The sequence below is a fragment of the Nipponia nippon genome, unplaced genomic scaffold (assembly GCF_047370975.1).
Source record: "Nipponia nippon isolate SJK-2023a ecotype South Korea unplaced genomic scaffold, ASM4737097v1 scaffold_3, whole genome shotgun sequence".
NCBI classification, from domain to species: Eukaryota; Metazoa; Chordata; class Aves; order Pelecaniformes; family Threskiornithidae; genus Nipponia; species Nipponia nippon.
The window spans coordinates 24,633,844-24,661,096 of NW_028262347.1; the positions used below are offsets into that span (position 1 = coordinate 24,633,844).

Consider the following 27,253-nt stretch of genomic DNA (forward strand, 5'->3'; position numbering starts at 1 on the left):
AATGACCTGCTGACATTAGCAGTGACTTTATACTACGTCCTCATTAAGAGATGCTGGCAAACTGGAACAATGCTCTAAGAGGCAAAAATTTCAGCCTTTAAAAGAAATACGGAAAATTATGCTAATACGGAAAATCAAGCTACATCTAAAAGAAGTAACAGATATGTCCCTCACAAGGGCATAACATGGAAGTGCACAAAAAATAACCTTCCAGCTGGTGGGCTGCAGTTAGTAGATCTCCCTATTCATTGTTAACCTTCAGAAGCTATCAATTTATCATGGCATACAGAAGTGGGAAAGAGGGAAAAAAAATGAAAGAGAAGGAAAAAACAAAACAAAACAAAAAAATAGAAAAGAGGACCCCAAAGTAAAACAAAATATGAGATTTGACAACTAAGGGTGTGATCCAAATTCATTGCAGTGAATTGGAATATTCTCACCAACTTTAACACACTCTGGATCTGTGCCTAACTGAGAACAAAGATGACACGAAAGGGAGAATGTGTATGAAATATATCACATAGTTTTAAATAACTCTTCTCCCCACGGTGATGTATTTACTTATGATGAAGAAAGCAAACAAAATATACAGAGTGGGCTAGTATTCAGGGAAAAGATGAACCGTAGAAGACGACTTGTATGAGCAACAGCAAAGTATAAAATCTTGTGTTTAACCTGAATGTAGGAATATTCCCCAAAAAAGCTGCATAATGACTTCAGTGATGAAAAGTAAATATATTCTTACAATTTTGTTAGACCATGGTCGACGTGCTCAATGGCTTTCAGGATAAAGCCAAGAACAAGTTAATGATACTAAAGGGGATTGTTAGAAGATATAAAATAAACGCAAACGTAGTCCAAAAGTAGGGGTACTTTGGTAGGAGAGAGGTGGGAAAAGCTCATGATTTCCAGATACATGTATTTATTATTTGTTCTTATTGAAAGCAGAAGGTTTGACAGAAAACAAGAAATAAAAAATTGCTATTGGTAGCACACAAGTAAGAAAAACAGTTGTATCCAGTCAATTATTCCAGGTTAAAGGCATCCCTGAGTACACACTGAAAATACTAAGCCCTCAAAAATTATTTCTGAAAAGTCATATAGCATAGCAAGTATAGCCTCAAACATCAATAAAGGGAAGAAGAGTGGTTTATTAAACAGGGAGTCTAATTTCAAGCATATTCTGTAATGCAAAAGAACAGAACGATTGCTGAGGGGAAAAAGAAAATAAACGGAAAAAAAAACCAACCCCAAAACACTCCTCTAAACATTCAAAGGATAATGGAAAGATAAGCAATAAGCAGCATGGGTTCATAAGGAACTCGTTGTGCCAAGGAAACGTGATTGCTTTTTTGATAGAACTGCAGAAATCCTGGATGAAAGATACACAGCATGATTTTAATAAAGGATTTAATACAGTGTCTCACTAAATCTCCCAAAATGAATTCAAATTGCTTTGGACGTAAGCATGTCATGTAAATTGAAAACAGGTTGAAGGATCACAAACACTGGCTGATGAGAAATGGCAGCGGATTGCACCAAGTTGTGCGGAAGTATGCAGTGGGTCTACTACAAGGTATAAAGTTGTTTCTTGTTTTAATAACTTCATTAATAAGCTGGAAGAAAAGGTAAACAGCATGTAAATGAGCTCTGCAGATGAAACTACAGTTGGAGTAATGTTAAAGTCACAGCAAATAACAAACTAAGGTCTAACTTTAAAAAAAAAAAAAAAAAAGTAAAAAGACAGCAGTAAGCTACTGCATTGGAGAAGGGACGGCCCACAGTAGAAAAACAAATGTCTTGTATAGGCAAAGCAATGGCCTACACTTACCCTTCGGAATGAAGAGCAGCATACATGAGGGTTTGGAGTGCACTTCACTGGACACAAAAGCTAATGTATGGTTGGGTTGCATATTTAGTAATGCGGCACAGGAAGGAAGAAAATCCTCTATGCATGGAGGAAACGTAGGGTTTTAAGTGTTTACAATTAAATACATTCTAGCATTCCAAACTAGAGAAAAACCTTGAGATGCACACAGGAGGGAGAGACGGAGACCACAATACTGGGAGATAACAACAGGGGCTAGGGACAAATAATCTAAAGTTGTCTGCTCCATGCTTTCAAGGGATGAGGCAGCCTCATGAGGCAGCCATAGGCTCTCCCTCTCCATTTTAGTCCTTAAGCTGTTCTTCTTTTCCTCATATTCTCTCAAGACAATCCCTTCTTCCTCACTCATGACTCTTTTTCTGTCAGCCTTCTTGACTCCTCTCCCTCTTTGTCCTTCACAGAGTCTTTGTCAGCTTCTTTTCCCCTCATTTTCTTCGTTTCTCTTTATTGCATCACTGGCTGCTTAAAACCAACAACTGAGATATCATTCAACTGCCTCTGCCGCTCTGAGATATATGTTATCGCCCAATCTGGGTAGGGCTGCAGGTGGGGTGGGAGAAGGTGCTTCTATGCTGGGCCATCCCAAGGACAGCAGTGCTTCCAAAACCTTTTGGATCTATGAACTACTGCCAACTCGTTGGAATTTCTCAGCAGTTTCAACTGGAAACTGGTGGAGCTTTCATTCTTCCATCAGATTCTCCACACCAGCTGTGAAACCTCTGCTATGGCCTCACAGATCTTCCTTACTTCATTGACCACAATTTAGAAGTCACCACATTTCAGGTCTTAATTTCCCCTGAACTTCAGTTTTGCATTAAATAACAAACTAGGGCAAGTAGTGACTAACTGGAGCAATGTTCCTGGTGATTATCTGTATCACAATGGCAGACTGACTTGAAACTCTGAATACTAGTTTGTGCTTTTTAGGGTTTATGGCTCCAATCCAAATGAGCTGAAATAGTCAAACTTGGAGATCAAGAAAGAGAGAAGGACCAAGGCCATTTTTCTGCATGGGGAAAGTAAAAGGACTCTGGTAAATATCAGAAAAAATATTATGTATAAAGCAGCTAGCAAAAAAACAAACCAACCAAACAAAAACCCCACAACCAAACCACCAAACAACCAAACCACAAACAAAAAAGTATCTAAGAATTCTCTGAAATGCAATGATCAAAAGCATTTCACCATGGTGGACACTTTAGCAAAATCACTGTTAGGTTGAAAGCTGACACCAGCTACCATTTTAAAAGTTTGTAAAGGTGTAACCTGTGTCCATAAGACTCTTATTGCCCTTCTACATTTCTTACCGATTACAGAGCAAAAATCTTGGATAAACTTTTAAAAAGGAAAGGTTTTATTATTTTTTCCTCATCTGAATTTCATAGCCACACAAAGAAAAAAAGCCTTTGCATCTCTCATCTAGTATTGTAGATTATTGAGACCTTTTGTCTGTTTGAGCACTTTCTGCACAAAAACTTGTGAAGATGATCACAGGTAAAAGGGATGATGCTAATATGAGAGACTGAAATAGAATGGTGTCGTGGTTTAACCCCAGCCAGCAACTAAACACCACGCAGCCGCTTGCTCACTCCCCACCAGTGGAATGGGGGAAGAGAATCGGAAGGGTAAAAGGGAGAAAACTCGTCGGTTGAGATAAGAACAGTTTAATAATTGAAGTAAAATAAATTAGAACAGTTAAATAGGCAAAGAAAAAAACCCGTGCACGCAAACAAAGCAAAGCAAGGAATTCATTCACTACTTCCCATGGGCAGGCAGGTGTTCAGTCATCCCCAGGAAAGCAGGGCTCCATCACGCGTAACGGTTACTTGGGAAGACAAACGCTATCATACCCAATGTCCCGTCCCCCCCTTCCTTCTTCTTCCCCCAGCTTATATACTGAGCATGACAGCATACGGTATGGAATAGCCCTTTGGCCAGTCTGGGTCAGCACACCCCCACCCCCCCCCCCCCGGCTGTGCCCCCTCCCAGCTTTTTGTGCACCTGGCAGAGCATGGGAAGCTGAGAAGTCCTTGACCAGTGTGAGCGCCACTTAGCACCTATTTAGCAACAGCTTAGCACTACTTAGCAAGAACCAAAGCATCAGTGTATCATCGACATTGTTCTCATCCTAAACCCAAAACACAGCCCCATACCGGCTACCAAGACGAAAATTAACTCTGTCCCAGCTGAAACCAGGAAAAATGGTTTGATGTGGATGGACATGACTCATGCGGCTTCACCCTCATTGTCTTAATCTGTGGTCTATCAAGGATACTCACTAATGATAGATACTCTTTCCCACAGCTCCACATGATATAAATATAACTTATTCCCCAACTAATTCACCTTAAAAAAAGTATCGATGACTTCTCTCCAACAATCGATGTTGTTACATAGTCTATATATCATTCTGCCTTTTGGATAAATTAGGACAGAATAGCATCAATGTAAGTATCAACCACATTTTAGTTTTCCATGTAATACAGATCACTTGTCTTTTTATTATTAATAGTAATAGAAGGGTTGCTGGTACTTATCTTTCAAAACAGCGATAACCTAAACAACAAATCTATTTGGACTATGTGATACGAGCACTGATGCTTATCCTTTTAAACAGAACTCAAACTTCAGCAAAAGAGAAAGTTAAAAGGAAAAGTATTACCATTTAAAATGTGAAACTAGACAGGAATAGCAATCTATACTCAGGAGTCATCATAAGCTTTCCTAATGGATGTCAATAAATGCAGAATCAGAATAGTAATTACAAGAAATTCCCAATATTACCATTAAACTTTGAATTCCTTTTTGAATTTCAATTTCAAACTTTTCAACACTTATTTATTAGTACAGAGCCTGACCCAGCCATATAAGCAACTGAATTCCACAACAAAAGTCCTTCCATTGATTAGGGGATTTTGGTCAGTCTGAAATAAAAACCTCAATGATACCACATCACAGAAATTTTGTTCTCTCTGAACTCAGATCTTTATGACAAGATAATACACATCAAAACCCAGTGAGACGTAAGATGACAGCGTAAATAAATCAGTCTTTTTTCTATAGGAAAAAAGTTGTCATATTACATTTGCCTAAATGAGGAAGGAGAGCGGAGTATATGGTAGCTGAGCACACCGTAGTTTAAAACCAAAAAAGAACAGAAGTTATTTTGGAAAATATACTCTTTTTCTTCTTCATTGATGAACTGTTGAATATGATCCCGGAGGAGAGGTAAAAAGGACAGCAATAATCCCTTCTTGCTGCAACACAGTAATGTATTCAGGCTAAGAGTATCACTTATTCAGATAATGAATATTGGAGACATCAAAAAACCAAACTGCAGGCATTGAAAGCCTATTGATTTCGTTATCATAGTTGAAATGTCATAGAACACCAACAAAAAAAGAATGAATGCATTTGGAAACCTTTCAAATTCCATAATTTTATATTTTTTTTCATGTAGGAACATGTTTATTGGTTTTCCTTTTATAGATCTTGGCTGCAAAAACATCTCTGAATTTTAGTTCCCTCATCTACCAAAGAAAAACACTTTTCTTCTTTTTTTTTAATGTGTTATAAATATAAATGTTTGCTTGTGGTTTGTGAGACTATTTCTAGGCTGATGCGTGAATTAGTAGAAAGACTGTCAAAACATGTACAGCTCCTTTCAAAGAGAAGCACACTATGAGTTGTGAAAGCCTGACTGAACTGGAGGCTCTATCAGAATCTGACAGAGTAGGAGCTTTATCCTAAAGGAAGATCTTATCATAAGAAGTACCAAAATTATTTGAAAGACACAGGACATAAGCACTACCCCCCAAAAAAAACCCTCCCTCTCCCCCCCAAAAAATCAACTCAGAAACTATATGGACTGCAGCAAAATTTCAATTAAATATTTGAGACCAAAGAAACGGGGAAAACGCAACCTTCAGACACTAACTTTTAGCATCTAACAAGGCAGCAACAGTAAGCAGGGGACTATCATAACGGCAAATTAACTGGTTTTAAAGCCTGCCTTTTTAAAGAGGGCCTTTTTAGACTGGCAGAATTAAGTAATTATGATGAGGGGCAGATACACCTAACTCTACACAAAACTACATCTCGGTGAGATAAGAAACCTCTAGGAAATATCATTCCTCTGATTCCTTTTGATGTAAATGTTTCAACAAGACAAAAGCCCAGAAGAACACTTCCATCATGCCTATATAAATACAACAACCTCCTCCATTCCAGGCAGGGTGGTTATATGGCTACAAGCTACAAAATCCATTTTTTTTTGCATGTGCTGTTCTTTGTAACAAGCCAAATACTTAATGAAGTAAGACAAAAGTGACAAAATGTAAGCAGAGAATAACGATTTACGAGAATTTTTCTGTTTGGAAATTAATTTTCTCTATTATAAAGCAGGTGGAATGCTGACACTGGAAAACCTATGCACGACTTGGTTCTTATCTCACCATTAAAGGATCAGTGACGTAAACCAAACACTGCTTAACCTTCTTCTTCATGATCCATATTTCTTGCAGAAGTATACAGAAGGGCAATATGTCTGCTGACTGCTGTCTGCTCCTTCCATATAAAAGCCAGAAGCAATATTCCTCAGTATCCTTTAAGAACAAGCAGTGAATTTATCATATCTGTTTGTAATGCCCTTTGGGACTCTTCAGGAAGAAAGGCGCAGTAAATGTAAGCTCATTATCATCATTAACTCCTTTTATACACCAGCTGAGCTCAGAAGAAACAAATGAGAGAAAAATATAAGGAAAAAAAGGTTAAATATATTTACCATTCTCTTCTTTTCCTGGTAGGTTTTGTTGGGTTTTTTCATTCATAGATATCTTTATTAGATAAAACTTATTATTCATTAGGAAATCTTAAAATTTGCTTGATCATTTAACTCCGTGAGTTGACAGCTGTATTGCTAAGGAAGAAGGAGAATAAAATGGCTTGACTTACATTAAGGGACATTCAACACAGCAGTGCCTAACTTACTACACTTGTTCTCATAAGCTTAGAAACGCCTTAAGGTTCCCACAATCACACCTGACTGACACGTGTGAGAGAACGGTTTCAGGAAAAGGAAAAGCTTTCCGTTTGTCCTGTTTGTGTGTTTTCTGGGTAACAGTCACAGCCAGGGGAATGCTGCTACACTTAGATCTGAATGGGGCAGGACTCACTGGTTTTAGCCATTGAAAGGTCACATTTTTCATCCAAAATAATTTCCTAAGCTCCTTCCAGGGTAGACGTGTGCGACCGGCACCTCCAGACAGCAATTTATACCACACACGTTGGACATTAATATCAGATAAGTGACCTCAGGAAGGCACTTTTCTCTCTCTGTTGTTGGCAAGGTCAGCCTAGCGAGTACCTTCATGTAAAGCCTACCTTTCCGCCCTCTAGGTGAATTTGTGCAGCTGTGTTTTTACATATAAACAATAATTAACCATTCATATGGAAGGATCCTTTTGACACTACAGCTTGATTCAATTCCACTGAGAAAAAGTGGTACTAATCTTGTCTTTGTTATTGCAGCTGATAGATTGGTTTTATGCGTGTATGTGATGCGTATTTTCTATTACTGTAGATTTACATGGTTTTCCTTGTTGATCATTAATACAAAAAAGACAGGGCCCCAACCTGCAAGCACATCCCATGTACTTGGGATCTCAAGACTTTAAAAACTGGCCCACAAGAAAAGAATTTACAGGACTATTAGACCAACAGTCCTGATTTCAATCTCTAAAACAGGCAGCTCTGGTAGTTTTGACTAAATTTCGGATCTTTACATCAAATGGATTAAGTTTGAGGAGGGGGGAAGAATGCTTCTCAAACTGCTTTATGGGAAAAGTTTAAAACTTTTAAACCTGTTGGGAATAAGCTACACTAAAACTCTTAAAAATGGAAACAAGGGCGACAGAGAATCCTTAAGGCTACTTACAGTGAAATATTTATTGTACCCAAATTTGGCAAGCTAAGAAGTCACCTGAACTAAATAAAAATCAGAGAAACAAGGAGAAAGAGCTGTGAAGTTTATCCGACTGTACAAAGCCAATAAATAAAACCATACACAAATGTTCAAAACAGAAAAGAAACGTAGACATGCCTCTTCAGGCACTGAAAGTCTGTGGAGGCGCTTCTGATGCTGTTCAGCTGCGGGGGTGATGTTTTGAACACCATCTCCTTTACCGGCACCCTTGTGCTTCATTTTGCGCTCTCATATGGGAACAGCCCTTTCTCCCCCCAGCTGTGCCCTCTGACCCCTACAGCAAGGTGCCCTCACGGGCTGGTAAAACCTCTCCGTCTTCCACCCAGATACCGGCAGCTTCCCCCATCGCCTCTCTCCCTCTGCTCCCATCGCCCGGGATTCGTGCCGGGGTGCGAGACTCCCCGCACCGGAGCAAGGCGCTTGGCTCGCCCATCGCTCCCCCGGGCCCCCCGCCGCCTGCGAGCCGAGGGAGGCAGCCAGACCGTGAGAGCGGGGCGCTGGCAGCAGCATGGGGAGAGCCGGCAGGCTGCAGGGACGCCCGGGGGCGGCGGGCCCCGGGCTGCGAGGGCGCCGGCAGCGGGGAAGCGGCTTCTGCCGGCGCATCCCCCTAGGGAGAGGCTGCAGGAGGGCGGGCGGGGAGGGCAGCGCTCGCCTGGCCCCCGCACCCTCCCCGCACCCCGCCGCCCGGCTCCCGCGGCGGGCGGGCGGGCGGGCGGCGCCTGGGCCTCGGCCGGGCGGGGGCTCGGCCCCGCGGCGCCGCCGGGCGGCGCTTGCGCACTGCGGGCCGCCGCGCTCCTCGCCCGCCTCCCTGTCGCGGCCCCGGGAGCCGCGGCGGAGCCGAGCCGAGCCGAGCTGCACCGGGCTGAGCAGGGCCGGAGCCGCGGGGAGCCGGGAGCAGGAGCGGAGCCCGCCGCAGAGCGCCTCGCTGCTCCCCGCCCAGCCCCCGCCTGCCCGGGCGGCTCGGGAGGCAGGAGCAGCCCCGAGGGGTCGGTCCCCGCGCTGCGCCCGCCCGGCGCCGGCAGCAACTTCGCCGCCCCGGCCGTTCTCAGCGCTCTCCGCCGCGGTGCGAGCGCTTAGGCGGCGCGGTAATTAATCCCAGCAAGAGTTTTGCAAAGCTCTTAAACACCCTAAGCTGCGCGCAGCAACCTGCTTCCTCCAAGGTTGCCGGAGAGGAGGAATTAGTGTTTGCGATTATCCGGAGCGGGGAAGCGTTTTCCACAGGGGACCTTTCCTCACCAATAAAGCCACCAACTGCCCGCAGCGGCGGGAGGATGTCAGTAGGCAGCACGAGGCCGGTGCGGCAGCTGGGGAGGAGGCAGCGGTCCCGGGAAAGGGCGGAGCGCCGGAGGGGGGTCCTCCCGGCGCCGCACTTGCTACATTAACTCAGCGCGTCGAGGACGGTGGCACAACTTTCCGGGTCTGCCCCGGGAGGCGGCAGGAAGAATCTCCCCGCCGCTCCGCTCGCCGCGCTCCCAGCGCCGCCCGCTTCCCGCGGCGGACCCCGGCGGCAGCGGGAGCCGCGCTCCGGCGGCAGCGGCGTCGCGGCTGCCCCCGCCCCGGCGAGGCAGGCTGTCCGCGGGGGCCGGGCGGGCATGTCTCCCGCTCCCAGCCCCGCCGAGCGGGGCGGCCGCCACCTCTGAAGGGGAGCGGGCGAGCCCCGCCGCCTCCCGGCCATGCAGCCCCTCTGCGCTCCCCTCGCCCTGCTCTGCCAGGTGCTGGGTGCTTGGGCCGCCTGTGCGCTGGCCCCCGCCGCGGCCGCCGGGCTGCCGGCGCCCCCGCAGCGCGCCCGCTCGCCGCCAGCCCCGACGCCCCTCGCTCCGGGCCGGCGGGCGGCCGCGGCTCTCCCCGGGCGCGGAGCCCTTCCCCGCGGGGCCGAGGCCGCGCCCGGCGGAGCGGCGGGGCCGGGCGGCAGCTGCCCTTCCCGCGGGGCGGCGGGGGCCGGGCGGCGGCGGGCGCGGAGCAGCGAGCGCGGAGCCGGCGCGGCGGCGGGGAGGGGCGCGGCGGGCGGCCCCCGCTGGCTGCCGCTGAACGGCTCGGCCGGTGGCGAGGGCAGCGCCGGGGGCCGCGGCAACGCCACGGGGCGCCGCGCCCGCCTCCGCAACCCCTTCTACCCGCTGACCGAGGAGTCGTACGGCGCCTACGCCGTCATGTGCCTCTCCGTGGTGATCTTCGGCATCGGCATCATGGGCAACATGGCAGTGATGTGCATCGTCTGCCACAACTACTACATGCGGAGCATCTCCAACTCCCTGCTGGCCAACCTGGCCTTCTGGGACTTCCTCATCGTCTTCTTCTGCCTGCCGCTGGTCATCTTCCAGGAGCTCACCAAGAAGTGGCTCCTAGAAGACTTCTCCTGCAAAATCGTCCCGTACATCGAGGTAACGGCGGTGGGTAGGAATGCGCGCCCGAGGGACGCTGGCCCCCGAGCTCCCCTCCCGTCCCTTCTCCGCCGCCGGCCTTGGCCTCTCATTGCTGCCGGCCCGGGGATGCCCAGGTGCGGCGTGGGCTGGGTTTCCCCGGCACCCCCGGGGCAGAGCGGGCCCGGCCCGGCCCCGCAGTGGCAGGAGGAGGTTGCGGCCGCGTCAGGTCCGGCAGCATCGGGATTTCTGTAGCCTCAGGCTGAGCGCGTCTAGCTCTCCCTTCTACTCGCGCCAGTTCTGCCAAACTTTCCTTGCTCCTTGTGATCCTGAAAGGCAAAGAATCCTCTCAGAATTAGATTTCAAGTTTTTTTGTTTATGTTTGTTGTTTTCCTAAAGTGAAGTGAGTCAGGAAAGTGGATGGAGGGGGTGACTGGGGAGAGGTTGTAAGAAGGTGATTATAAAAAGGACCATCAATGGGATGTATGTACTCTTAATTTATACTTCAGCGTTCAAATCTTACACTTAGTTATTTAGCTTATCTTAAAAAAAAAAAAAACAAAACCAAACAGCTCCATTTAAATCGCAGCTTCTTGGCAGTTGTTCAGAGGCTCTGTCAAAGAAGCTCTCAGCCAGCTGGCCCGAGTCCTGCCGGCAGCGTTCAGGTTGTCCGCTTTATTTATTTACTGGAACTGAACACTGAGGCTTGTTGGTAGGGTGGTAACCTGTAATTCTGGCTGGCTCAGCTGTATTCCCAAAACCTTATGTTCAACATTATTCTGTAACTGAAAGCTGAAGAAATAACTGTTGATTCTCTTGTCCTAAGAATGAGATATTAGGAAAAAAAAAACAACTAAAACCCACCCCCTCCACAAACAAAACCCAACTTGTTAATAATACGCAGAATATCAGTTTCAACAGCACATTAGTACATAGTAATGCGTAATTAACTGTCAACTGATATTTTTAAGGAAGTGTTTAGAAAGATGTGCCACTAAATTGTCACTACTTCTTTCATATGTGATACACTTTATTACTGGTGGTATTGGACAAAGGGTGGAGCTGTACTACGCTTAGATGAATTCAAGGCCAGTAGTATACCACTACATTTGAAACACTCAGGGTACAGTTAATGGGTTTGCATTGAAGAAGACATGAAGGAGTAAATATACATTTCTTGAGAAACTGATAGTAGTAGGAGCTTTTAAAATTTCTGAATTGGGTTCTGGGGCTACTTTGTTAACCAAGAAAATAAGTAGTACTGTTTCACTTAAAGTATAACTGTTTCAGTTAAAGTAGGTAGTGTAGTTTAAGTGTTTTCAAGACTTTCCTATAGTGACATTTCATGCTTCCTAACCCTTTTTTTGGTGCATCCACATACAAAATAGAAATAATTCTTTGTAATGTTGGTTCTAATTAAAGATCAGTAATTGAAATGATTTGCATGGCCATGCTGTTCTTCAAAATTAGTTGCTTATGCTGTGCAGATTTGAGCACTAAAGAGTTTGTCAAACTGAAAGTAATTTAGCCAAAATGTAGTTGCTGGAATTCAAAACTGTAATCTTGAAAAACATTCAACTCCTGCTATCCCCCCTTTATACTTTAGTGACACCTTATTTTTTACTTTAAAGTTCTGTAGATGTCTAGAGTTGAAGTTCAAGAACTGGCACCAATCCAGTCATGATGGACCAGTAGCATGGTGCCTGTATTAGGCTTAATTATTACTGGGGTCTAAAAGTGAAGCATTCTCCTTGTCCCTGAGGAAATTTAATTAATTTATATCTAAGATAGAGATCTAAAAAGATATAGCCTTGGGGTTCTGTGTTGCTCCCAGAGTCGTATATTTTTCATTCAGTAGTTGTTAAATACACTGCTCATGTATGTAAAGTATGTTAGGCACCCTGGGAGTAGTAAGTAAAAGGCTGGATTTCCCCCTCTTTAAACTGTAGCCATGAGTGGCAGATATTGAACACCACTGGTGGACTGTGACTCTCCACAGCTCGCCTCAAGCTTGGCAAGAAGGACACTGTCCTGCAAATCAGGATTTGACCCTGCTGAGATGGAGAAGGCAGTTAGAGCAGAGGTTCACCACTTTCCAAGTGTTGTTCTAACCTCACAGGCGTTATACAGTGACACTGACGTCACCAGGAGCGATGCAGATGAAATCATGAAATCTGCCCCATGAGCAGCTGCTCCTCCATGCTCTGTCAAGGATTGTTCACAGCAGTGCGCTCATCTGACAGCTGAACAACACTGTCTTCTCTCTCGTTGTAACTCACCTGGGTGGGCTCATCCCCTTCTCACACAATGGGAGAAGGATGAAGTCTTCTGAGCTCCTTGAGAGGAAAGCTGTAGACAGCTGTCTTCAGGAGAGGTTTCCAGACCTTCCTGGGATACAAATAGAAGCATCTTCCTGAAGATGGACAAATTTTAAGCTGTTGTCCGTGTTTTCCGTAAGGCAGCCCAGCGTTTTGTTTTTTTAAGTGTCTCTCTGTTCCATGCTTTACATCTCTTTTTTTGCACACCAGTTCTCATATGCTGTGTAGGGAGCTACGTGCCTCACCCAGAGTTGTAGATCCAGAAATATCTCACTTTCAAGCATCAAAGACCCTTATTGGACTGAGCCCTTTGTCATATCAGCTTGTACTTTCAGAACTAAGGAACAGGGGATGTCTGATTATCCAGAGCAAGTGATACAATGATCACAATATTTTAACATAACTTAAGCATGCTTTGTATTGTGTTTGAAGGTTTCAGGTGATCCCAGTGAGGAACCTGGAGTTTTCTTAGTTTACCCTCTTGTGGACAATTGGTTTTTATTTGTGCTGTTTAATGGGTATTGTGCATAATTTCAACAAAGCATCTGTTGCCAGTGATAACACACATGCACAGAGTCTGGGGAAAATGTTTTATGATATCTTCAAGCACATTTGTATAGGTAAATGTTGAGCTTCCAGCAGTGGAAAGTCTCCACAGTATAAAGGGCAGTTTTCCCATACCTAATAAAGATCTGCAGTGACCAAGTACATTAAGCAGTCATTTCAGCCATATATTGTATCACAGTTTGGTCTTTTCAGCAAAAGGACTAGGGAAAAAAAAAGGAGTACAGAACACTATAGTTCCAGTTCCCCTACTTACAGATTTATGCTAGGCCTCAATAGAAGGAAGTGCGGATGTAGACAAAATCAGTAGTTTTACTGTGCTGCTATATATTTCACATCTGTTAAAAATGCTACTTCACAGGCCTGTTATATTTATTTTTTTATTTTAATGCTGGAAGCCAATAGTGAAGAGGTTAAGCAAGTTGCAGCTTGCTCAAGATGACAAATGGATTGTGTCAACTAGGACTAGAAACTATCTTTTGGGCTTTAAAAGGAAGCTTGCTTGAGTTATGTGTGTTCTGCTCTTGGAGGTTACTCTAGAAGCTTGAGGAGTTAGAGAGGTTGTTGGAAGTAAACAGCATTTTCTATGCTGGCAGATTGAGACAAGCTACTTAGAGTGGAGTCAGGATTTAGAACTGGGGAAGTGCCTAGAACGAGGGTTTGCAGAGGCTGATTTATCGTCTTGTGCAGTCCAGTGCAGAGCAAGAAGTTGCTGAGGCCAGTGATGGTACTCAGCCCTGCTGAGTGCTAATAAACGTGAGCCCCTCTGCCTTTTTCATACCCCCCACAAAGAAGAGAAAGACAAAGTTTGTGGTGTCCTCATCTGGACCACATCATGCATATGACAGGCACTGGCTTGACTCTGGAGCAGGATGATAGTGAAAGCCTCTGAAATCTGATGCCCGGTCTCTGCATGTACTTTTGGCAATCAATTTGTGGCATCACTCCTGTTTCTGGTGGGTAACTTCCAGCTCAGGGAAGCTATCACAATTGGTATTCTTAGTAGAAAGCATAAGGATTGATTTGGCCTGGAATACAAATTGCTCTCTTTTCCTGGAGCTGACCCTCCAGGGCAATTTGCGGTGACGCTTTTTCCCATTTCTCTCTTTTGCTTGGTAGAGGCAAGTGAGAGGCGCAGAGAAAGTGGCCGTTCTCTGCCTGTTCCAAACCTGTCAGAAGAGATCTTTATTTTAAGTTTCACTTTAGGGAAGCAAATACATTTTTTATGGGAGTTTATAAAACCTGTGTATTACCTGTCTTTTCTGTGTCTTTTGTTGTGCAGTGTCTTCTTTATGTCTCTTCTTTGACTCTAGTCAGAGTTAGGCTCCTGAACCTCCAGTAAGTCCTCTGGGTCATAGACAAAGATCCTCAGAGAGGTTTGCAGTTTCAAAGCTTCATACTGAGAGTTTTCTAGGGCAATGGCTACATGTGTCTTTTACTGAGCAGAATATCTTCAGCACTTATCATGCAATAAATAATTATTTAAAACAGAAGTGTTAATATATCTGCCCTTTAGGTATTAATGGCATGATGGTAGTAGCTGCCATGTTGGCTGTTGTGCCAGTCTTTCTTTTCTCTGCAAACCCTGTCCTTAGGGGCTTATAAGTTATCCAGAAAAATTTGCTTTTGGCTTAAACTTTGCCTGTGGTGTTTCAGCATGGAAATGAACTTGTGTCAGACTAGGTTTAAACTTGTGTCAGTAATATTTAAGTTACATACGTGTGGAGAGAAAAAGGCAGCATCTGCTATCCCGGCATCATTGACTCTGCTCTGAGCACTGGGACGTCATTTGTCCATATGACAGAATTTTTCCTGCAAAGGAGGAAGAGGCAGATTTTTAGCAGCAGTTCCATGCTGCTAATATTAAGAATTAGTGCAGGAGTCCCTTGTGTAGCATGATGAGAATTTGATCCTCAGTGGAGAATGGCACTCATTTATTTATTTAAAAAAAAAAAAAGTAAATTAAATTTACTTATATGGTAGCATGGTAGATTGCAAACAGGAAAATGAAAAAAATTAAACACTTCTGTGGTTTGCGATTTTTCCAACCCTCTGGATAAGCATGTGGTGTACTAATGAGTATTTCCAGTGCCCTGACGGTCTGATTGGCTTTCGCTTCCAACAGAATTCAGGAGCAGCTCTTGGAAGTAGATTCTGATTCTGAACCCTATTACTCTTAGGATATACAGAAGGATAAGAAACACACAAAGCACAGGTGCTCTGTCTCCCTGATACGAATGTTGATAGTACTACAAAGGAAACATCCATATTGTATCCATTGTTCCACGTGTGTAGGACATTTCCATGATAGTAGTTTCCAGAATTACCGTCTTTCTTTTAGATAATTAAGGTGACTAGATTTTCATCCAGGATGCTTAAGCTAATTGCTAATGTCAGAGAGGTACCCTGGCCCCAGTACTCCTTAGCTACTGAATTACTTCTGCCGCACCACAGTACTGTTTTAACTGAGTGACCCTTACCTATTTTAAAGCATAAAACCATTAATGTTTAATAGCACTTCGTGTAAGAAATATAGAGATATTATATTCATTTATTTTTGTTCTTTTATAGTAATGACTGTCGGGTTTTCATTTGGGGGTTGGTGTTTTCTTTTAATTGAAAGAACAGAAACCAGAAATCTAGATAAACTTAAACAATTAAATAATTGTTTGCATTGGGATGCCCTTTTATTTTGCAGTAGTCCAGTCTTATTAACAGACTCTGTACTGTAAGTGTAGAGTAGCACAAAAAAAGTATTGCAGTCTACTAACTTTGTTTATTTATCTTAGACAAAACTGACAAGTCTGCAAGAGCCACCATGGTGTGTTGTATTAACATGCTCTAAAGCTATGAAATTTGATGTGGATATAGAACAGCCATAATAAGATGATAGACTATAATGGCTTGGGGGAAAAAAAATAGTCGTTTATGTGATATAACAGGAATGGACATAAAGAGTCTACAGGGTGTCACTGAGAGCTCAGAGGTGGCTTGGCTGGTAGTCACCAACCTTTTCTGTAGTTCAGCTTTCCTATTACAACTGGAAAATGTTTCAAGTACCCATCCTCCCTTGTAACAAAGGAAGGAAGAGTGCTATGTAGTTTAAGAAACTCTGTGTTATCAACATAAAATATGTTTCATCTTAGAAAATCCAGCTTTAGCTGGGAGAAGCAGCCACTTCTTATAAGTCCTTTATTTTACCTTGTTCCGTATAAACTCAGTCTACATTGTTTCCCCTCACTTCTCCATCAGAAGGCATGTTTGAGAACATGATGCCTGAGATGATTAACGGTCCCTCTCATTTCCAGCCTCAAGTTGCTCATGGCTGGTTGATTCCCATTCTGTTATATTCACTGTCCTTCAGCTTAACTAACTTTTATGTGTCAAGATAGACTTATTTGTAGATAGCAGCAGTATCACTTCTTGGTCGTCTTCTTACTGGATTGAGTGACCCAACCTCTCTTTTATATTCACTCACAGGATTTGGTCTTCATTGACCTTTTCACCCAAGTCACCTTTTCTGATCTCGTTTCTGGTTTTGGTTTCATTACCTTTGTCTAGTCAAGCAGATATTAGTGAGAGAGAGAATTCAGAGTCTTATTTCCACTGGCACTGCTCACTGTACTACATCTGCACTGCTTTCCTGGTCAGCCAGAGGCTCTGCTCCTAGAGGCCAGGGCCAAGAGCTGTGGGACCACAGCCAGGAGAAGAAGTAGGACAGGCCAGGGAAGGCCTGGGAACATTTGGGTAATTGTTAAAGTTTGTGAAAGGGGAATGGGTATGTTGGAGGGATGGAGAGAACTGATGCAATTAAGCTGAGCATTTTATGAGTTTACCATTGTTCTCTCTGGCCTCAGTTCCCCAAATGAGTTTTGACAGAGTTGACTAATAGCTGGTGAGCTAATGACCAAAGGTTTTGCAGTGTCTCAAAGGAGCATCACAGTGCCCACTAACATCCCTGTCACTGCTTTTAAAGGAGCAACAGTATTAAGAGACTCTCTTGTAACAATAATGTCTTCTTTTGTGCGTGTATGCTGTAGCTGGTGATCCCTTCAACAGCGGTTCTCTGCCCAAATAGTGTGGGCACCTCCTCAAAGCAGGGGTTATGTCACCACCTCCTCAAAGCAGATCCATGGTCATTCAGTTAGAAACTTGGGGACTTTTCTGATATCATCAGTAAGAGAAAGGTGTAAACTAGTGTCATCCTGAATGTCTAGAGACTGAAGGAGAATCTTCATAGGGACCATATGGAAATAAATCAACTAAGTGACGATCAAAAACTACTGAGCCTGACTCTCCCTTGCCTTGCCTCATTTCCTGCCAGGTTGTTGGAATTAAAACCACAGCAGCATAATCAGCATATCAGAAACTCAGCTGTTACAAGAAGAAGAGCACAATTAAACTCCATGCAGCTTTGCACAACTTTAGGATTTGTTAATTTGTCCTTTACCTACTCCCCATCGAATGAATTGTCTTCATTCTGTGGTTATTTCAGGGGAATGTAACAGATTAAAAAGGAAACTTCTCTGGCTTCTTCCACGTTTTCAGCTTAACCCTAATTATTAGTATGACTGGTATGAAGAAACACCCCTAAACTGAATTTGCGTGAACATGCAGAATGCACGTCCCAGTTCTCACCCACATAGGTTGTGAGCAGCACCCACTGATTTTGCTGGCTATTACTCATAGCCTGCAATGTGGGGTAAGTAATCAGACCCTTAAATTGCTGTACTGCCTTTGAGCAAGTCAGCTGGAGTGAATCGCTGTTCATCTGCTTGGGAGTGTGTGTTTGTTTTTTGCAAGCTTTTCCATGGCATCACTAACTCTGTTAATCTTCAGAAAATAGGAAACCGTTGCCTGTTCCAGAGAAACACTAGCTTTGTTTAGCTTGTTTCATCAGTAAATCCACGGGAGAGTTTTCAAAGCTGACTTCCACTGTTCTTAGTTGTTTCCTCTTGCTCTGTTTCACTGTCTTAAACCTCCAAGTTGTTGGTCAATTAATGTGACAGGAACCCCGTAGGTTATGTTTGTTCATGGTAGGCATGTCTTCTTTCATTAGTCCAGCCTTAACAGCTGCAGAGTTTTAATGTCTTAGCCACTGTATACCAGTCTGTTTGCAATGAAATGCTAGGGCAATAAAAGCGTGTGCGTTGGGGGTGGGGGGAGAGGCTCACGTAAGAGCTGAGAGGGAAAATGTTAAGGTACAAAACCTCAGATTTTCTTCTGTTCTGCCGATTTTTATTTCAATCCCTATTCATTCCTGAATCTCAGTTATTTCCCTGTCTCCTGTAAGTGTAGAGAGCGGAGTCCTGACCCTTTTGTTATTCGTGTTGGATGTTCTAGCTACAGGTTTTGCTGTCACTCTAAGGAATCTGAAGACTGCACACACATTTAAATGTTTTAGAAACCAAGTCTGTAGTCTTGAATTTAAAAACCTGACTCCCAGCAGTGGTAGATGAAAATTATCTTTCATTAGCTAAGTTTATCACTGTTCATTAAGATTTCCCTGTAACTGTAATTTTTCTTAAATTGTTTTTATTTTTTGCTGTATTTACCAAGCTTTCTTTGAATCTTGTCAGACAGTTTAACTTCCTAAATCAATAGGTTTGCCTATTAAAAATGTTTACAGTACTGTTTTGTCATCATTAAATATTCCTGCAAGTTAATTAGTAAGAGATTGCATCTCACTCATTCCATCTTTTAGGAAGCTGCTTCAAAGAATTCTCCAACTAAGCCAATGCCTGACAGCTCTAATCCCAAGTGCCTAATATTTTTCAGTGATATTCAATTTTAGCAATCTGATATGGCCATTAAATATTGAAGGCCAAAATTAATGATACATTTATATAATTGTGCATTATTGTACTATCTATCTTTGCAGAACTCTTTACAAGAGATGCATAAACCAGAATATTTCAAAATTATGGTGGAAATCAGAAAGTTTTTTTTTTTTTAAATCTACCTATATGAAATTTAAATATCTCATTGCACATCAAATTTGGGTAAGCAAAATTATAGTGAACTGCCTAATATTACCCTAGATTTCCCAGTTAATTGCGCAGACATGTGGTTTATTCATGATAAAAGTAAGCATTCTTTACATTTATTAGGAATATTATTTAACAGTTTCGTTTCTTTTTCATCAACACATTTTCAGCATAACACAAGCATGCAAACCCAAGAAAATAAATGAATTAGAATGCAACAGGGCACCTAATCTTTCTCCAATTGAAGTTAATGGGAGTTCTGCTTTGAATTTGAATTGAAGTTGAATTTATTGGAAATAGGATTAGGCCAAAATGTATATAGTCTTCTTGCAAATTTCTTTTTAGGAAATTTAATTATAAACAGGATAAAATGATAGGAAATTATGTTTCATGACAGTACAAGATTTCTGGTCATGCATAGAATGATGGTTATTAAAGCTAGAGAACATATGCATTGCTCTGTACTTGCTCCTTACAGTATACAATTGAGAGGTCTGTCCAATCCATCTTTAAATAATTTAAACAACTAAACTTCTGCCATTTCTCCTGGCCTGCAGTACACTCTTCCACAGGATGTTTCCTGTGAAATTAAGCCTAGATTTTCCTGTGATTCTTTTCTAAATGAAATGTTGAAGATAGATTATTAAAGCTTAATTATTATAGGGAAGGTTGGTTTTGCACAGGCACTGGAAGTCTGAAGATTGCAGATACAGTCTCTTTGAACTCACGGTATGGGATGACTTTATGTGCCTACATACCATCAAAATTTCACTTAAAAGTCTAAGTCCACAAAAAACCCTGCTCCATTCAGTAGATGCCTAATCCACAAGGTTCCTAATTTTTGTAGATATGGAAAGTTTTGATGTTACGATCCCTGCATGCTTGATGAACATGTGATATGGGCATAAGTTCATACTTCTGCTGAAGGAAGACTCTCCCATTCCTCCCCTTTTGACTTTAAATTCCAACCCCTGTGGTGGAACTGATCTTTCTGAAAAACACCCCTTAGAAAAATGGCAGGGGGGAAGGGGTTTAGTTTTACATATTGGTCAGTTCCTCAGTTTTTTTTCCACTCAGAATTGCACAGATGCTTGCATGGGCCTCCAGGAGAGGATGACACCAAGCTGAAATAAATATTTGTGGGCAGAAAAACAGGACGTACTCTTTTGAGATGCATGCTGGATGATAGTTCAGCAAACACTGGAAGCTAAGTTCTGTCTGTGATGCTTTTTTTGATGGTGCTCAGCATCATGGTGCTTAACTGTCTCCTACACTGATACCCCTAAACTAGGTTTGCCTTTGTCAGTCAAGGGGCTAGAATTGACTGGTGTTTCAGAGTACAAATTGAGCTCTCTAACTGTGAAAGAGTATAAACCTCTTCCAGAGAACAGCTCAATGTTAAGAGCCTTCATCCAATGTAAAATAAATTAATTCCCTCTTCAGCCTGAGTGAGTTCAGGTCTTCATCTTCCATCTCTAAGACGACTGCCATCAACAGTGGACCAGGAGACTTTGGAAGGAGATGAAGTTTTCCCACTCTCCACTGAATAATGGATTGTACCCTTATAGCTGTCCTTTTTTTTCCCTTGTTTCTTTTTTTTTTTCCGCCCCCCCAGACAGCACCTGTATAACTTGCATTCCCTTTTCTCCTCCCCAGGTAGCCTCTCTCGGAGTCACCACATTCACACTGTGCGCCCTCTGCATCGACAGATTTCGTGCCGCCACCAATGTGCAGATGTATTACGAGATGATAGAAAACTGCACCTCGACGACTGCCAAGCTGGCCGTCATCTGGGTGGGCGCGCTGCTGCTGGCCCTGCCGGAGGTTGTGCTGCGCCAGCTGGCAAAGGAGGACCCCGAATACAGCGGCAGCCCACCAGGGGAGCGATGCGTGGTGAAGATATCCACCGCGCTACCTGACACCATCTACGTGTTAGCTCTTACTTACGATGGAGCAAGACTCTGGTGGTATTTTGGCTGCTATTTTTGTTTGCCTACCCTTTTCACTATTACGTGCTCGCTGGTAACAGCGAGGAAAATCAGGAGGGCAGAAAAGGCTTGCACAAGGGGGAACAAGCGACAAATTCAGCTGGAAAGTCAGATGAACTGCACAGTGGTGGCTTTGACCATTTTATATGGGTTTTGCATCATTCCTGAAAACATTTGCAACATTGTGACTGCCTACATGTCCACAGGGGTCTCTCGGCAGACTATGGACCTCCTCCATCTCATTAGTCAGTTCCTTTTGTTCTTTAAGTCCTGTGTTACCCCAGTTCTCCTTTTCTGTCTCTGTAAACCTTTCAGCCGGGCCTTTATGGAGTGTTGCTGTTGCTGCTGTGATGAATGCATCCAGAAGTCTTCAACAGTGACAAGTGATGACAATGACAATGAATACACCACAGAACTGGAGCTCTCCCCTTTCAGCACCATCCGTCGCGAAATGTCCACTTTTGCCTCCGTGGGGACTCACTGTTAATTGACCTTAGGACTTTATTTCCCGTATCTTTTTCCTTTTTCTTTTTCTTTTTTTTTTTTTTTTACTTCATATTTTTCTTCTTGAAGCAAAATGCAAGAAAAAAAATTATTATTGAAAACTACTCTGGAAACCAATCTGCATATTAACAGTCGTGCTTTGGAAAATAATTTGTTTGATTATTAAAATGAAAGAAAGAGAGAGAAGGAGAGCCAGCACTCAGTTTTTAAATCATGATATTTTGTATGGTGCTAGGATTTTATTGTTTGTGGAGGAGGATCCATATCAATCCACTTTTATTTAATTCCATAGTGTTTTTTTGATAATCACTGTAAAGTGATTATGTAGACATTGTGGGTTTTGCAAGGTTTCATGTAAAAGATGTGGTGGAAAGTATTTGAAAGTAGTTTTAATCCAATTACTGTATGCTATTGTGAGAGGACTTGGACTTCAGAAAATTTATAAAGTAGCATAAAAATAAATGAGGTTTGATTCTTTAACTTCATTGTCAATCTGCATTTAACAAGGACACCTGTAAGTAGTATTAAATTCCTTTAATAAGTAAAAAAAATCTTTGCTTTGCATAAAATAATTTAAATGGCCATATTTAATTTACCATTCGTGTACTTACCCTTGGAGGCTATAATTACAGTGTTAAGGAAGATGGTTATAATGGTATTAGATCTACATGAGTGGTTTTTTTAATGTATATTACGAAGGTTCAATGTGCCTCATTGAAAATTTCCTTCTTAACCTGCAGGCATACAAAACCTGAGTTATTTTTGTATTTCTTACGAAGACAGATTTGCTTTCTCACTAAATTTCGTCTTGTGTGGTTTCAAAATCAAGTTTCTTTCCAATTTGTTATTGGTTTTACATTGAGATTATGTCCTCAGTCTCTGTATTTATAGCTCCTACTGGCTTCAGCGAGAGTCCCATTGCAGAGGAAGGCATTCTTTTGCCAGAGGTTCACTGACAATAAATGTGAGGGACTGAAACATGTGGAGAATGAATTCCTTCTTTTTTTAAGAGGTATAAACACACTTGGACGCTTGGGGCTTGACCCAGAGCCCATTGCAGTCAATGGAAAGGTTTCCATCAATTTCAGAGGGCTTTGGATCAGACTGGCATCTCCTATTTATTCTGGGATATGTAGCATGAATATTAATCACAGGGGCTCTGTACACCGATTATAAATCATGCTGCTCTCACAGAGACTGCTATTCACTAGCAGCTCACAGCTCTGAAGCTGTTTTTGAGAACCACGGTGTGTTTTGCTGATGGCTTCTTGCTGTCCGCAGAGTTATTAAAATGAGGGTATGTCAACACTGCCAGCAACAGTGCGATATAGTAAAATCTAAAGTTGTTATAAGCAAGCCAGGTTGGAGCCTGGAAAGTGCCTACCTGTACCAGTAGAGCTTATTTGCCCCACTTCTTGGCTGAAGTAGACAGACTGTTCTTGGCAGGCAAACTGGCTCATATTTACACAGGGCAGCAGGCTGAAGTGTAGACACATGCTAAGGAACTGAATTGGTTATAATTAGCTTATATTTTAATACTAATTAAATAAATAATACAATTGCAATAGTATGTGCAGAAGTAAAATCACATGTATTTGTCCTTTGAAATTAACAGTGACTATAACTGATGTAGTCTTACTTCCCAATACCTGCCTCTAAATATGTTGAAGAACTTACTGTAACTTCTGGAAAGGAGTCTATTTTTTATTTGTAGATTCTGGACTTGATATATTTAATCTTTGTATCTGCTTGGGCAAGCAGTATTCCTTCTTTTTCTTTACCATTTAAACCTATAAAAAGCAGTTGAAATTAATTAATCTGAATATGAATCCAAATGTGTATATGCATTTGAATTATTTTTCTGATTTTTGATTCTGATGTTGGACCCTGGCAAAGCAATCTGCTTTAAGCACAGGCCTAAATTTAAATATCTGTTTCTGTTTAGGACTTGCTAAAGTACCTAAGTTTTTAAAATAATTTTGCGAGATGGTCGATCACTTCTGAAGACAGGGGAACTGTCCCTTCTTTATAAGCCCTTAATTGACTTCATATTGCTTGATTACATTCAATAAACTATGAAAGGTATTAAAGAGAAGAGATAAAAACAAAATCTCCTCACTGTGGTGCCTGTGTCTCCTCAAATACATATTCCCATCACTATGCTTTAATTTTTACTATTTTTTTTTTAATTGCCAATATTTATAAAGAATGGGAATAAAATCTCCCTTTTTGTTCCTTCATCATGTTGCTTGCTGAATTCTTTCCCTCAGCTGCCTTTTCAGTCCCAGCACGAGCAGTGGCTCAAGGACCTGAGAAAGGAACAGCAGAATGGGAGGAAGGACTTTTTTTTGAAGACGGAAAAATAGAAATTACTTGGGAATATTAAGCCATGACATTTTGCTAATTTGGGTGCAAGGCTGCACTGGGGCAGGAAGAGTCCCCATTTGCCTTGGACGTTGGGTGCTTCCAGCTTTCCAGTCTGCAGTGGATATGGGTAAGCTCTGCCAAGGAATGCTGCTCGCTCCCAGCTTAAATCCTCTCTGTCCCACAATGGTGCAGTTTGCTTCTCTATTGAAACATTTCCACAATATGTGTATGCTAATCCTACTGGGGGAAAAAAATATCTGCAAAAAAAGAGATTTAAAAAGTCATTGGAGAAGGTAGAATTTGAAGATCAATGATGCTGGGTTTGGAAATAATAACCCTCCTGCATGGTGGTGGAGCATCCTCAAGCCTTGTATTCTGTGGGGCTTCTTTGTACCCAGTGTAACCTTGCCTTTTCTGCTGCTGAAAGAGCATTTTTCACAGCTATTTCTCCCCCCTGCCTTGGACCTCCATAACAATTGGATATGCAAGACACCCTTTTATTCTAATTTGTTCTCTAAATTGGTTAAATGAATCCCACATGAGCAGGTTTACATTGTCACAGCCATTTGATGCAGGCATGGCTTGTTAATGCATTTAAGTGTCATGATAAATGATTCCTTTTGTTAAGGAGAGGGTACTGCATTGCTTTTCTTCCTACTTTTGGGATTGATGCTCTGAACTCTTGAAATTTTCCTGATATTTGCTTTTCTTACTTTCTGTAATATTCTTAGAAGCTATTTCTGTCTGTTTTGAATCCAGTTTTGTTAAGACATTTGTCTATTAACAAGAGGGCATTTAATGGACTGATGAATGAAAATTTGGAAATGTTTATGGCAAGGATTTAATTCTTTTACGTAAAACAGAGAAGCATGCAGAGCATGGTGATCAACATAAAAGAAGAGTGGTGGAATGGAAAATCAGATTGTGAGGTAGGAAATCTTTATACCTCTCAGGTATGTAAACCTTTAATACATTAACACTTATCATCCCAGCCTTGGTCCCATTAAGAAATTAAAAACCATAAAACTCTAGTATGAATTTCAGTATCTCCAATGAGGTCATGTTTCATGACCTGTATCAAAAATATGATTTTTGTGTAGGCTAGAGTATAAGTGGTAAATTATTGAAAAATATTGCTCAGTTAGAAGAAATCTCTTATTTTACCCCTTCGAAGATAATTTCCTGTATCCAGTCCTAAATAACTCCTGCCCTTAAATCACCTCAGTGACTTGCTCAGCTCCTGTTCTCTCATTGGGACCCAGATGTAAGCTTCCACAGCTGCTGCTCCATCAGCTCTGGGAATGGCTCCTAAAGACAATGTAAAGGTTTCTAAGCATGTTTTCCTACATCTCTTCATAAGAAATGGTATGATGTTAGGTTACATGGCAAGACTGTCATATTGTGCTCACGGCACTCAGAGGCAAACTAGATTCTGTGAAACGTGAGTTGCTATTGAAACTCTGAGTAGCTTCTGCAAATTCATTAAACAACAAGATTATTCAAAACATCTCCTGGGATCTATGAGCCATTGTCTTAGGCACAGTACAAATACATGCAGCTTGTCCTGTGTGTGCCTAACTGCCGTTGATGTTCTCAAATACGTCACTGAGCTGCTTCTGGGCTGCTTTTGCCAGGTGACACTAACAAAACTCACAAAACACTTACATCATCCCCTTGTTACTGTGTTGGAATTAAGACTGAATGCAAAATCTGCTCAAAATGAGTCTGTCTCCTTAGCTGGGCCCAGCCTTGTGTGTGTGGAGAGCACATCCAAGGGGGCTGCACACTGCTGGTATATATAGGCTTAGCACAGTAGCATCAGCCTATATATGTTTGTGCATGTTCTGTTGAATCAAAAATTTAGGTTCTGTTATTTCTAGGATGGAAGCACTGGATTCAGTCTTGCTCTGCTTAATTTATAACTGAGACTTGAATTTGGTCGTTCAAGATCCCATCAGAAAGGCATAACCACTGTGGTAATAGATACGCTGGTAAAAAGGTTTTTACCTCTCCTGCTGGAGTTGTTCCAACTTTTTTTGGTAATTAACTATTGTAGAGACTTCAGCCTCAGTACCAACAGTGCTGACTTATGCCACTGCGCTGTAGAAACAATCTCTTTTGTTCACTCTCTCGTCCATGAAATATTTCTAAGGGGAACAGCTACTGTCAGAGAAGTGGAGAAACTGTGACTGAAGAGTAGCTGGCAGGTTGGTTGGTAAAGTGCTCAGGTGAGAAATGAGCAGTTTTCAAGTGCCTGCACTAACCCAGACATTTGAACCCAAACCTGTTTTGGAATACATATACTACCCATGGCCTTATTGGTTCTTCTGTGGTAGAAAGTTGTGGATTTTTGTGTCTCCTGGATGGGGAACTCCCCACCTATTTGAGAAAATTGTCCATTTCAGGTGACTAATGGGAGAATAGTCATAATGGATGAGCTTAAGCAGAAGGAAGTCTGATGCCTTTTTCATCTGCATTTCTCCCTTGCCCAGCTCTTCTCCATCTGTTGGTTTCTGAGGGTCTTTTCTCAAATAAGGATATTTTGCAGGCAGTGTGGCAGCACTCCTGAAAGTTAAGCAGGGCAACGCTGGGCAGATGCCCACATACCCACCTCTGAGACTCTAGGCTGCAATCCCTCTGCCTCAGGAAGATTACAGCATGTGCGGGTGAGGTTGTGTATTACCTTTATTCTGGAGGGGGGAAACCTATGAAGTGAACTGCATGCAGGAAGCTGTTTCACCTCAGCTCCATAAGAACCTAGACCTAAAGATTTGCCCAGATTACAAAGGCAAACTGGGATCTTGAAGTAGATCTTCCATGTACTAACTTATGTCTTCATCCTGAGAATATCCTTTTGCAGGCTGGAAAGATAATAAGTGACGAGTAAGGTCCATTTTCGTAATAGCACTGAGAAATGTGGTTAGGAGGAGTTATACCAGGCATTTTCTCTGATAATGCCTCTTTTCCTTTTTTTCCTTTTCTTCTTTCCAACCTTTCTTTTTCCCTCAAAAGCTCAGCTGAAGTCAATGTGAGCAGATGATGTGAATTATTAAGGCTTAACGATACCCTATATGCACTTTCTCATGCTTCAGGAACTGTATTTTTCCACTACTGTTTTGTATTTGATGGAGTCATTTAACAACTTTGCTTAGCAGCTGTCAAATTTTCAAAAGCTGGGTATGTTTTGCAGTGAATAAGAAACAATGAAAAAGACAGGGGCTGAGACACTCCAGGACACCCAGGCATCTCTGCTGTAGAGACACTGATACATGTTCAGGGCTAAAGGTTCATCAAACA

General features: G+C 42.4%; 1 protein-coding gene across 1 annotated transcript; it reads left to right on the forward strand.

Annotated features, from left to right (window-relative positions):
• Positions 1–9,544: 9,544 nt before the first annotated feature.
• On the forward strand, positions 9,545–23,838 carry GPR37 (G protein-coupled receptor 37). The gene is made up of 2 exons (XM_009462940.2): positions 9,545–10,249; positions 20,754–23,838. The coding sequence occupies exons 1-2, from the start codon at positions 9,545–9,547 to the stop codon at positions 21,570–21,572; spliced, it is 1,524 nt and encodes a 507-aa protein (XP_009461215.2). The 3' UTR covers positions 21,573–23,838.
• The last annotated feature ends 3,415 nt before the right edge of the window (positions 23,839–27,253 follow it).

What these genes read in the sequence shown, in the direction of transcription:
- GPR37 (XM_009462940.2), top strand. Translation starts at nt 9,545, where the DNA reads ATGCAGCCCCTCTGCGCTCCCCTCGCCCTGCTCTGCCAGGTGCTGGGT. An exon ending in AAATCGTCCCGTACATCGAG is followed by an intron (nt 10,250 to 20,753) that starts GTAACGGCGGTG and finishes TCTCCTCCCCAG; the next exon opens with GTAGCCTCTCTCGGAGTCAC.